We start from the raw sequence: 12,151 nt of genomic DNA on the forward strand, positions 1-12,151 counted from the left end.
GCAGGGGTCTCCAACCTTGGCAACTTTAAGCCTGGCGGAATTCTGGGAGTTGAAGTCCGCCAGGCTTAAAGTTGCCAAGGTTGGAGACCCCTGTTCAATAGAGACAAGAAACTTAACAACCTTGAGACCTGGAGAGAGAGTGGATCTCCGGGGTGTTAGTGGAGGGGGGGGAGGGGAGAAGGGCAGGGGTCAAACTTTCCCCCCACAAACGAGCTTCTACTCCTCCTCCTCCTTCATCCACTTGAGGGTTACCTGGAGGTAAGATGGCCGTTCCTATAAATACCTAAAGTCCTCCCCCTGCAGCAACACGGTGGACGATGAAGAGGAAATGCTGTACGGCGACTCCAGCACCCTCTTCAGCCCCACCAAGGAGGAGCCCCGGCGCAGCAGCCTCCCCTCAGCCGACAAGGACGCCCACCAGTACAAGGCCGAGCCAACCCACTGGTGCATGCTGGTCCGGGAGAACGGCACCATGGAGGTAGGCCTGGTTCTCGGGCCAGGAGCAAGCAGCTCTCTACCGGCGTAACAGAGCTGGAAGGGACCTTGGAGGTCTTCTAGTCCGACCCCTTGCTCAAGTGAGCAGAAGACCCTATTCCATTTCAATCCAGTCTCTTCTTTGAAATCCTCCAGTGACGGAGCACCCACAACTTCTGGTGGCAAGCTGTTCCACTGGTTAATTGTTCTCCCTGCCAGGAAGTTTCTCCTTAATTCCAGGTTGCTTCTCTCTTTGTTCAGTTTCCATCCATTGTTTCTTGTCTCACCTTCTGGTGCTTTGGAGAATAGTTTGATCCCCTTCTTCTTTGTGCAGCCCCTGAGATATTGGAACCGCACTATCATGTCCCCCCCTAGACCTTCTTTTCTCTAGACTAGCCAAACCCAATTCCTGCAACTGTTCTTCATATGTCTACGGAGATTCTCGGTCAACCTGGTCATGGTTATCCCAAAGGTGCTTTTTCAAGAGGCAACTGGACTTTCTGCACCAAAAAGTCCAGTTGCCTCTTGAAAAAACACGTTCTTCATATGTTTTCGCCTCCAGTCCCCTCATCCTCTTTGTTGCTCCTCTCTATAATCTTTCTAGAGTCCCTACATCGTTTTTACATCATAGTGACCAAAACTGGATGCAGGATTCCAAGGGTGGTCTTATCAAGCCCTTATATTAACATTTCTTGTGATTTTTGATGCTGTCCCTCGGTTGATGCGTCCCAGGACTTGCATGGACTTTTGTGTCAACTCCACCAGGCAGTTGGTGATTCCTCCCAGTGTCATCTTGTCTTTCCCACAGATCTACCAGCTGCCCGACTGGCGCCTGGTCTTCCTGGTGAAGAATTTCCCCATGGGTCAGCGGGTGCTGGTGGACAGCTCCTTTGGGCAGCCCGCCAGCCAGGGGGAGACCAAGAAGGAGGAGGTCATGCGCCAGACGGAGATGCCACTGGTCAAGGAAGTCCTCCTCGTAGCCCTGGGGAATCGGCAAAGCCGGCCGTACCTCCTGGTGAGTCTTGAGGCTCAGCTGCCCCGAGGGATCCCAGCAGCGGTCAGGACCACGGGAGGTTTCACTTCTCCCATAAGAAGCCAAATTAAAGTTAGGCGCAGAAGATCAGGCAGCCGCTTCCTTGAAGGAGTGGTGCTGTCCAAAGCATGTGCAGTCAAGATGACCTTGACGGAGGGAGGCAATGAGGAGGTACACCTTGCAGAAGCTCAGAGGAGGGGAGGTTACCAAAACATTTCAGACAGGATGTCTGTGGAGAATTCTCCATCGTCCAGGTCACGGTTGTCCCAAAGTTGCTTTCTTGGACTTCAGTTCTGAAGAACTGAAGAAGCTTCTGGGATGAGAAGCGAAATGTCTTCAAGGAAAAAGAAACCAGTTGCCTTTTTGAAAAGCAGCTTTGGGGCATCTCAGACAGGAGATCAGAGGAGCAAAAACTTCTGATCACACTTAGAAATCCACTTGTTTTGTTCAAGGGTCCCGTTACGGCACCACCTGGCATTTAAAGCTTCCTTTTTTTTAATCTAAGAAGGCTTCTAGAAAGGGAAATAGGAAAGACTCTTCCTGTAGAGAGCCAGTGGAGAAGGATCCGGGATCTGTGGGGATCCCACAGACACATCGCTCGCTGGGGAACTTAGTCACTTTATTTAAGCTCTTTATTTCTATCTATCCACTTTTATTATTTTATTTATCATAGAATAGAATAGGAATAGAATAGAATAGAATAGAATAGAATAGAATAGAATAGAATAGAATAGAATAGAATAGAATAGAATAGAATAGAATAGAATAGAATAGAATAGAATAGAATAGAATTCTTTATTGGCCAAATGTGAGGGCTGTCTCCTGGGGATTGGCCCAAAGTCACCCAGCTGGCTTTTGTGCATATGACGGAACTAGAACTCACTGTCTCCTGGTTTCTAGCCTTCACCACTGGACCAAACTGGCTCTCACTGTAACTCGGTTCTCTTGGGAAGGGAGCTGAGGGAGGGAGGGAGGGAGGGTGAGGGCTCGTGCAGTTGGGTCACCAGGGCCTGCAGCCCCAGAGCTTTGCCCTGGGAGCCGCCGGGTTGGAGCGTCTCTCAGCTGGCTTCCCATTTCTCTTGCCAGGTTCACGTGGATCAAGAGCTGCTCATCTACGAGGCCTTTAATCATGACTCTCAGCTGGGCCAGGCCAACCTCAAAGTGCGATTCAAAAAGGTAACAACCTTCGCAGTTGTGACATTCCCACTTCAGCAAGGGGCAAAGAGTGCAGCCCCCCCCTTCCTCTGTGTCTCAGTGTTACCTTACCAGGGAAGGGGCAGACTGGAGGGGCAGCCAGCGAGGCCGCCATCCCACCTGTAGGCTGCCCTTCCGCTGTTCTTCCTTTCACACCTGCTCTCTTGGTTCTCCTCCAACCAGGTTCCCCACAACATCAACTTCCGGGAAAAGAAATCCCGGCCGTCCAAAAAGAAGTCCGAGAGCGCGGGGGGTGAGGAAGCAGGAGTCCCCCGAGGACGGGTCGCTCGCTTCCGCTACTTTGAAGACATCTACGGCTATTCGGGGGTAGGCGAAGAATTCCTGGGAGGGGGGCAGAGGGAGAAGCCAGGAGGGGCTTCCAGGTTTCTTTGAGGAGCAACTGAGACCAAAGTGTTGGGGGTCTCCTGGTGGAGAGGGTCAGGGAAGAGCCCCTTTGGGGCAACTGATGAATAGGACCCCAGAATCTGGGGGTGGGACTTCATGTACAGATCAGGAGGAGTCGAGAAGTCCAGTCTGGAGAACCAGGGCGACTCTCAAAAGTTCCTTGCGCAAGAAGCACCTGTGTTCCTTCTCAGGTGTTCATCTGTGGGCCCTCGCCCCATTGGCTGCTGGTGACATCTCGGGGAGCCCTGCGCTTGCACCCCATGACCATAGATGGCCCCATTGAGTCCTTTGCCCCCTTCCACAACGTCAACTGCCCCAAGGGCTTCCTCTACTTCAACCGGCAGGTAAGCCTTGTGCCCAGGGTTAGAACGAGGAAGGTCCCCCTGGTTGGAACACCTGCCCTGCTGCGTTCCTTAGAGCTGACCCAGAACCTGGTCGAGCAGGGGGCCTCCAAACCTGGCAACTTTAAGACTTGCGGGCTTCAACTTCATTGTGGCTGGCTGAGGAATTCTGGGAGCTGAAGTCCACAAGTCCTAAAAGTTGCCAAGTTTGGGGACCCCGGTGGTAGAGGGAGGTCTGACTGTGTTCTGCCCTGCAGGGGGAGCTGCGCATCAGCGTCTTGCCCGCCTATCTTTCTTATGACGCGCCGTGGCCTGTCCGGAAGATCCCGCTGCGTTGCACCGCCCACTACGTAGCCTATCACGTGGAGTCCAAGGTAGGACTGGGTGCTCTGGGTAATGCTAGATTGGCTTGGAAATTGAATTGCCCTCGTAACCCAAGGCAGCCTAGTTTCCTTCCTTCCCTCTCGATTCCTTCCTGCATTTGTTGTCACACGGGTTCAGATTACGCCCTTAAATGTTTCTTCAGTATCAAAAGGAGTTCGTTGCTCTTATGTGACAGCGTTCAGGTTGCGGATTTCTGGATCCTCAGCTCGCATAACGGCAAGCTTCACGGTTTCAACGGTTTCTGAGAGGGATCTCTCCCTTCTTTTGCGCCACGTATTCCCGTCTCTTCCCTGAGGCTGGAACAAACTTCCCCCTCCTCCCTAGGTGTACGCCGTGTCCACCAGCATCAACAACACTTGCACCCGCATCCCCCACATGACGGGAGAGGAGAAGGAGTTCGAGACCATTGAGAGAGGTGAGTGTGCTGGGGGGCAACATCCTCCACCCAGGGGGCTTCCTGCAGGAACTGAGGATGACCCCTGGAGCAGTTCTCCCCTGGTCCTGCCCAGGGGAGGGTCTTTGGGGCGAGGAGCAGAGAAGGAGCTTTACTGGACTGTCCACAGACCAGGATCCTTGAGCTGCTCGGTTAGGGTCCAGGGAGAGGAGCAGGGGATGGGCCCTTAAATGAGGCAGGAATGGCTGGCTTTCAATTAAGTGACTTTCTGGGCTGTATATTAATAACAGAATAACAGAGCACTACAGACTCCCCAGTCTTCCTCCTCCTCCTCTTGATGATGTTCCCTAGTAGGGTAAGGAAAGGCCTGCAACAAAATCACCAAGCTCAGAGAGATCCAAAGATCCAACCGTCTTTCTCCTCCTCCTCTTGTCCCCTCTTTTCCTCCTCCCCCACCCCACTCTCTTCTTGCACTGGTGATGTTCCTTAGATGGGTCATGAAACGTCTGCAAGAAGACCACCAAGCTTAGAGAACCCAAAGGACCTCACAGTCATCTTTTTCTCCTCCTCCTCCTCCTCTCCTTCCCCAGAAACCCCACTCCCTTCTTGCACTGATGATGTTCCCTAGTTGGTTAATGAAAACTCTGCAAGAAAACCTCCAAGCTCACAGAGCCCCTCATTTCAACCCTGAGCTACATTTCTGCCCCTTCATTGGTATCCAGCTCTGGAACTCCATCTCCCCCCATCCCCCACCTCTCTCTTGAAGTGGGGGCCAAATGCTGAACAGTCCTCTTTCTTCTCTTCCGCAGATGACCGCTACATGCACCCCCTGCAGGAAGCCTTTTCTATTCAGCTGATCTCGCCGGTCAGCTGGGAGACCATCCCCAACACCAGGTGAGAAGAGGGGAGACGGGAATCCTTGGGGTTTAACTCTGGGAAGCTTTCATGGGGAGGGAGGAAGGGGGCGTTCCATTGACAGAGCCCCAAAGGTAGGATCAGGCCATTGCCCCATCTGGTCCAGCCCTCTCCCCCCCAATCCCTTTTTTTGGGTTGTAGAGATCAGAGGCTCATGGTCAGGGTCCCAAGTAATAACTCCATAGCAAGCAAGTCCCTCAAAGAACAATTTTATTGGAGATACCATATTGGCACAAACTGGTGAAAACCGACTCTGAAGGTTCCTGTGATGATCTGGGGCACAGCAGAGAGATAACACAGGCAGCTGGCAGGTCAAACTGCCCCTTTATTGCTCCAAATTTCCCTCCAAACACTCCCACATTTCTGGCCAGTCCCAGAGCAAAGTGATGTCAACTCCCACCACACCTCAAGGAGCCTCTGGCTGCAAATAGTCCAGCCCAGCGCTGTGTCCACCAAGGCCGCACAACAATAAATCCAGCAGGGCAAAGCAAGGCGTTCAGGAAACAAAGGATCCAGTAATTAGTCCAGAAAGCCAGGAAGAATGCAAGGACTCTTGGGAAGTTCAAACGTCTGCACTCCACACTTCAGGAACTCAGCGTTTGTTCCTGACAAATGCCCCTCCCCACAGGATCTCCTTAAGTCTCATTCCCCAGGTGTGCCTTGTGAAGATGGGCGAGTCGTCGGGTCGGCCTGTGTTGTTCCCGCCTTCTCTCCACTCTCCATGCTCTCAGATCAGGAGGGGGTGGTCCTTGCTCCTTGCCTGAGCTCGGTCTCTCATGTTCATCCTGCCTCTGTTCCTCCTCCCTGTCGACAAGCCCTTCCAGTCCTGAAAGGCCCCGCCCTTCCCCATTTTCCTCCCCCTCCGTCTCTGTCCACTCAGGTTCCAGCTCATCTTTCCCAGCAGATTCAGGCTCCGACGGGCATGATGGTTCCCGCGGTTTTCACCCGATTAAAAAGTGGAAGTTCCCCCTTTCCCCAAACAGTCAGTCACATTGTCCAATCAAGGTGCTGTCTGGTCACCTGTTGGAATGACCTTGGTTCTCACAGGAAACTATTTTGTTTTAACTACAACCCTCCCCCCCACATCTAACTATGTTATGTTCCCCTCTCCCTCCTCCACAGTCGGACTCTGTGGTCGTGTGATCAAAATTCAGACACTCAGCAACTGACTCATATTTATGACGGTCATAGTGTCCCGGGGTCATGTTATCTATCCCCTTTTGCGACCTTCTGACGAGTAGTCTCAAATGGGGGAAGCAGGATTCACTTAACGACCGGGTTACTGACTTAACAGCTGCGGCGATTCACTTAGCGACTGTGGCAAGAAAGGTCACAAAAGGGGACAAAACTCGCTTAATAAATTTCTCGCTTAGCAACAGGCATTTTGGGCTCGGTTGTGGTCGTAAGCCCCCCCCCTCCCCCATCCCATCCTGCCCCTCCTCTGCTCTGCAGGATCGACCTGGAGGAGTGGGAGCACGTGACCTGCATGAAGACGGTCTCCCTGAAGAGCGAGGAAACGGTCTCCGGCCTCAAGGGCTACATCGCAGTCGGGACTTGCCTGATGCAGGGAGAAGAAGTCACCTGCAGGGGACGGGTGAGACACACACACACACTGTCGCGTCCCACTCCTCCGCTGACGGCCGGGTCAGGGAAATCCGAATCAGGCTTGCCTCTGCAGCCCTGCCCAAAGTCCTAGCAAAGTCCTCAGGGCAGGCAGGAGACCAGAAAGTGACTTCAGCAAGATAAGTTCGACTTTGCCTGACTCAGAGACTGCCAGAAAGCAGGTCCTTTATATAGGCCATGGGGTGTGGCTCCATGACTCAGCACTTATCCAGGCCTGCCCCTCCCTTCCTTCTGTTGCCTCCGTCTATCAAGTCTTCTGACGCGAGGGTCACTCCAATCAGCAGCTGTTGGTAATTGACCTTCCTCAGGCTCACATGCTGTGGAGGAGGGGGAGGGGTCTAGCTGCTCCGTTTGCCTGGGCATGGAGCCAGGGCTGGGGCCGGGAGGTGCCCCCTCCTCTGCAGCTTGTCTGGGCATGGAGCCAGGACTGGGGCCGGGAGGTGCCCCCTCCTCTGCAGCTTGTCTGGGCATGGAGCCAGGACTGGGGCCGGGAGGTGCCCCCTCCTCTGCAGCTTGTCTGGGCATGGAGCCAGGGCTGGGGCCGGGAGGCATACATTCCTCCGTGTTCGGGAGCAGATAAGAAGGCCCCGGCTGCTGTGAGAGCGGGCAAGACACAACACACACACACACAATACACGCACCCTCCCTCGCTGCTCTGTGCCGCTTTTCTTCCCTGCCTGTCACAACTCTGCTCCCTGCTCCAATCCCCAGTGGGTGTGTGTGTGTGTCCCACACACTCCGGAGGTTCGGCCAGTGAATGAGGGAGTTTGTGGAGGGGATCACGCAGGGATGGCTGACCTTTCCCGGATTGAGTGCCCAAAGCACACATATTGCATGTGGGAATGCAGGAATTCCCAAAATGCAATGCGTGCATGGCCCCCCTGGATGCGCCCTCCCCCCCCCCCGTGCATGCACACGCAGCCCCTCCCCTCGCCCATGTGCAGCAGAGGCCTGAAGACCCCCTGGTGGTGGGAGGTGCATGTGCATGCATGGCGGAGCTGAACTGGGGCGACAGCTCCTCTGCCCACAGGGAGGGCGCTGCGTGCCACCTGCATTCGCTGTCACAGATACGGGGTCGCCTGTTAGAGCCGGGGGTTGGACTAGAAGACCTCCGAGGTCCCTTCCAGCTCTCTTCTGATTCTGATTCCTCCTCCTCCCACATTGACCCTCTTCGTGCAGATCCTGATCATGGACATCATCGAGGTTGTTCCTGAGCCGGGCCAGCCCCTGACCAAGAACAAGTTCAAGGTCCTGTACGAGAAGGAGCAGAAGGGGCCGGTCACTGCCCTCTGCCACTGCAACGGCTACCTGGTGTCGGCCATCGGCCAGAAGGTCAGTCGCTCAGGGACCCAGAAGGAGGCGGAGGCCATGCAGCTGCTTCTTCCCGGCTAGGACTTGGTGGGCTTCGTGTAGACGTTTCCCTACCCAACTAGGTAACATCATCAGTGCTAGAAGAGAAGGTTTTTTTTTTTACCTGGTTGGGTGATGAAAACATCTGCAAGAAAACCACCAAGCTCAGAGAGCCCCAGGGACCCCTCAGTCCTCCTCCTCTTCCCCTCTACAAACCCCCCTTCCTTCCAGCACTGATGATGGCGCCTAGTTGGGTCATGAAACGTCTGCAAGAAAACCTCCCAGCTCTGGGACTTTGGGAACTGGGGCGACAAAGGGATGGCGGAGGAGGGCCTGTTACAGATGTTGGGGGTCGTTCGTACCGATGCCTGTTGTTAAGTGAGGCTTACCTCATTTTATGACCTTTCTAGCCAAAGACGTTAAGTGAATCACAGCAGTTGTTAAGTTAGTCACACGATTGTTAAGTGAATCTGGCTTCCCTGTTGACTTTGGCTATCAGAAGGTCGCAAAAGGGGATCACATCACACACACACACACAGGACACTGCAACCGCCCTGAGTCCCGGCCAGTTGCCAAGCGTTTGGATTTTGATCACGTGACCCTGGGGATGCCGCAAGGGTCCTAGAGGGTGAAAACCAGTCGCAGGTCCCTTTTTTCAGTGCCGTTGTCACCTCGAACGGTCACTAAACGAACGGTTGTAAGTCGAGGACTCCCTGTGTTGTAAACCATCCAGAGTTACCTGATGGTAAAATGGGGCAGTCCGTACAGTTAATCCTAAGGAAGAATGAATAGGTGAGCCCAGCCCGTGTGGGAGGTGGGGATCCCGCTGGGGGCCGGAAGGGGAGAGATGTTGACTCTGGGGGCCAAGGATGATGGAACAGGGGGTCCTGTGTGTGTCTGTGGATTCTAGAGAGCCAGGGCTGGCCTGCCCACCCACCCGCTTCTCCCCTGGTGCAGATTTTCCTCTGGAGCCTGAAGGACAACGACCTGACCGGGATGGCCTTCATCGACACCCAGCTCTACATCCACCAGATGATCAGCGTCAAGAACTTCATCTTGGCTGCCGACGTCATGAAGAGCATCTCGCTGCTGCGCTACCAGGAGGAGAGCAAGACCCTCTCGCTCGTCAGCCGGGTGGGGGCCCCGAGGACGGCGGGGAGGACTGTCTGCGCACACACCCACCCTCCAGCCCACGTCCTGGGCCTCTGCTGATCTCCCCACTTCTCTCTTGCCCACAGGACGCCAAGCCCCTGGAGGTCTACAGCGTGGACTTCATGGTGGACAACGCACAGCTGGGATTCCTTGGTGCGTCCCAGAGGGGGGAACTTGGGAAAAGGATGGGGGCTGGGCTCGGTTCGGCGGGGCGTGGTTCGCTCTGCACCCCGATGGTGGCCAAGGGATATTGGGGTGGCAAAGAATGAAGAAGGGGCTTTGGAGCAGGGATCGATCTGTAAGGAATGACTGGATTCACCAGGGAGCTGTGCAATCCCAGGAAGATAGCAACTGGTCCTCAACTGATAATGGTTCATTTAGTGACCATTCAGAGCTACGACGGCACTGGAAAAAAGTGACTTTTCTTTTGTAGTTTCCGACAGGGACCGGAACCTCCTGGTCTACATGTACCTGCCTGAAGGTGAGAAGAAGCAAAGGAATGTATTATTCATGAAATTCATCGTCCATCTGCCTCTCCCCCTGACTCTGGGGGAAGAGAGATGGGCTGAGATCCGTCTCTGTTTTAGGGAGATTTGGGTCAGTTTCATTTGTGTCTAAAGTTATTCTCCATCATCCAGGTCAGGCTTGTCCCAAAGGTTCTCTTTGCAAAAGGCAGTTGGACTTAAATCTTGATATATTTTTTTCCCTTGCAAACTTTTCGCTTTTCATCCAAGAAGCTTCTTTGGTTCTAACTGACCGGTGGGGAATGGAAGGATTTATATTCTTTGCAGCCATCTGGGTTGAGGAGAATAAAACAAAGAAAGAATATAAATTTTTTCGTTCCCCACCAATCAGAACTGAAGAAGCTTCTTGGATGAGAAGCGAAATGTTTTCAAAGGAAAAAAAAATCGAGAAAGTTGAATTGCCTTTTGGAAAAACCAACTTTGGGCCACTTTTGCTTCTTGTCTGCCAGCGATTGGCGGAAGGATGCTGAAGCTTCCCGCCAGCAGGGACTGGGAGGGGGAGCATTTGGGGAGGGGGGCTCCTCCCGTCAGCATCCAGTTTGAGCATCCACATAAAAGGATCATTTCAATTCCAAAAAGCTTCCTGTTTATTGAATATATCGCATAGGAATGGTGAGGTAAAACTGAACTCTGAACTTCAAAGGCAGCAGTTCACAGTATTAAAGGATGAATTTCCCAGCCCTGCCCCCACCCTCAGGCCTCCACCGAGGTCATATAAACAAGCTCTCTTTGTTATGGGAACCACCTGCCGCCTTCTGCACACCTGCTGATCTGACCTTGAACGGTTTCCAGAGTCTCCCAAGCTCCAGGGGAGTTTCTCTAAATTAACCCATCCGTAGTCAACATCCTTCCCCCCATTTAATGACAAGTTGAAACAAAGAGGGAAGGTAGCCACCCCTCCTAGTTCCCTCCCTCCCAGCAGCCCCCCGGGGCCTTTTGCTTCCCCTGCAGCGAAGGAGAGCTTTGGCGGGATGAGGCTCCTCCGCCGAGCGGACTTCCACGTGGGCGCCCACGTCAACGCTTTCTGGAGGACGCCCTGCCGGGGAGCCCTGGAAGGGCTGGCTAAGAAGACCAACGCCTGGGAGAACAAGCACATCACCTGGTTTGGTGAGCAAGGGGGTGTCGTGTCCCACTCCTTACTAGCACGGATGATGTTACCTAGTTGGGCAATGAAATGTCTACAAGGAAAGCACCAGGCTCAGAGAGCACCAAGGACCCCTCATTTCAACCCTGGGCAGCAGAGATTCTCCTTGATTGGTATCTGCATTAAGTCCAGTGCTTAATGGCTCTAATTTAGGACGAATTTTCGGTCACTAAGTCATGACAATTGTAAAACGGGTCACCACGGGACTGTCCTTGATTTTACAAGATTTTTTGCAGTGGTTAAGTGAATGTGACGGTCACAAAGCCGAGGATGCTGCTGTTAAGGGAACCCTTTGTTTGTTGCGGGGCGGGCTTTTTGGCCAGAAACCAGGAACAAACGCCAGTTTCTGGGAAAAACATCAAGAATAGAAAATAAGAATAATAGAATAGAAATAGGAATAGGAATAGAATAGAAAGAGAGTTGGAAGGGATCCTAATCACATGACTGCAGGGCCCTGTAAATGGCTGCAGATGCAGTCTGGCTGCGGAGCCCCCATGGATTTCCACGGTGAGGAGGGCCGAACGTTGGAACTTAAGATTCCAAGTCGCAAGCCCGTTTTTGGATCCATGGTAACTCCCAAACGGTTGCTAAGTGACAGGCCATCAATCAAGGATTACCCGGACGGGTGTGCTCTTCCTTCCGCAGCCACTCTGGACGGAGGCATCGGGCTGCTGCTGCCCATGCAGGAGAAGACCTACCGGCGGCTCCTGATGTTGCAGAACGCCCTCACCTCCATGCTGCCCCACCACGCTGGCCTCAACCCCCGGGCCTTCAGGTACTCCCAGGGGTGGAAGGGCAGGAGCCAGGCCCTGAAGGGAATAGTGGGGGCGGGTTGGGCATCCTTGGATCCCGGCCACGTCACCTCCCGCTGTCCATCCTCCGTCTAGGATGCTGCACGTGGACCGACGCATCCTGCAGAATGCCGTCCGTAACATCCTGGACGGGGAGCTGCTCAACCGCTACCTCTACTTGAGTACTATGGAGCGCAGCGAGCTGGCCAAGAAAATCGGCACCACACCGGACATTGTGAGCAACAGGGGCAGGCCTTGGGGGTGGGGTGGGGTGGGGGGAGGGAAGGAGGACCCCCATCTTGGGAGGGGGAAGTTGGATGAAACACAGCCGGACCGGGACAACTCGCCACAGCCAAATCGCTGCAGGACAACTCAGCACAAGATAACAAGCCACAATTATATCTCTGGAATATAATTCTTGAAATGG

The 12,151-nt window shown here is 53.8% G+C and overlaps 1 protein-coding gene across 3 annotated transcripts in view; it reads left to right on the forward strand.

The window, feature by feature from the left end:
• The window catches only part of CPSF1 (cleavage and polyadenylation specific factor 1), a 37,543-nt gene that overhangs the window by 23,959 nt on the left and 1,433 nt on the right, over positions 1-12,151 (forward strand). For all 3 annotated transcript variants that reach the window (XM_058176520.1, XM_058176521.1, XM_058176519.1), the window contains exons 22-37: positions 304-478; positions 1,283-1,489; positions 2,594-2,683; positions 2,885-3,028; positions 3,298-3,450; positions 3,705-3,821; positions 4,156-4,246; positions 5,035-5,119; positions 6,593-6,734; positions 7,943-8,095; positions 9,071-9,247; positions 9,352-9,418; positions 9,699-9,746; positions 10,741-10,896; positions 11,579-11,708; positions 11,821-11,959. In XM_058176520.1, coding sequence (XP_058032503.1) covers positions 304-478; positions 1,283-1,489; positions 2,594-2,683; positions 2,885-3,028; positions 3,298-3,450; positions 3,705-3,821; positions 4,156-4,246; positions 5,035-5,119; positions 6,593-6,734; positions 7,943-8,095; positions 9,071-9,247; positions 9,352-9,418; positions 9,699-9,746; positions 10,741-10,896; positions 11,579-11,708; positions 11,821-11,959 — 2,074 coding nt within the window. The remainder of the gene's footprint in view (positions 1-303; positions 479-1,282; positions 1,490-2,593; positions 2,684-2,884; positions 3,029-3,297; positions 3,451-3,704; positions 3,822-4,155; positions 4,247-5,034; positions 5,120-6,592; positions 6,735-7,942; positions 8,096-9,070; positions 9,248-9,351; positions 9,419-9,698; positions 9,747-10,740; positions 10,897-11,578; positions 11,709-11,820; positions 11,960-12,151) is intronic.

Source organism: Ahaetulla prasina, chromosome 3 (assembly GCF_028640845.1).
Source record: "Ahaetulla prasina isolate Xishuangbanna chromosome 3, ASM2864084v1, whole genome shotgun sequence".
Taxonomy (NCBI): domain Eukaryota; kingdom Metazoa; phylum Chordata; class Lepidosauria; order Squamata; family Colubridae; genus Ahaetulla; species Ahaetulla prasina.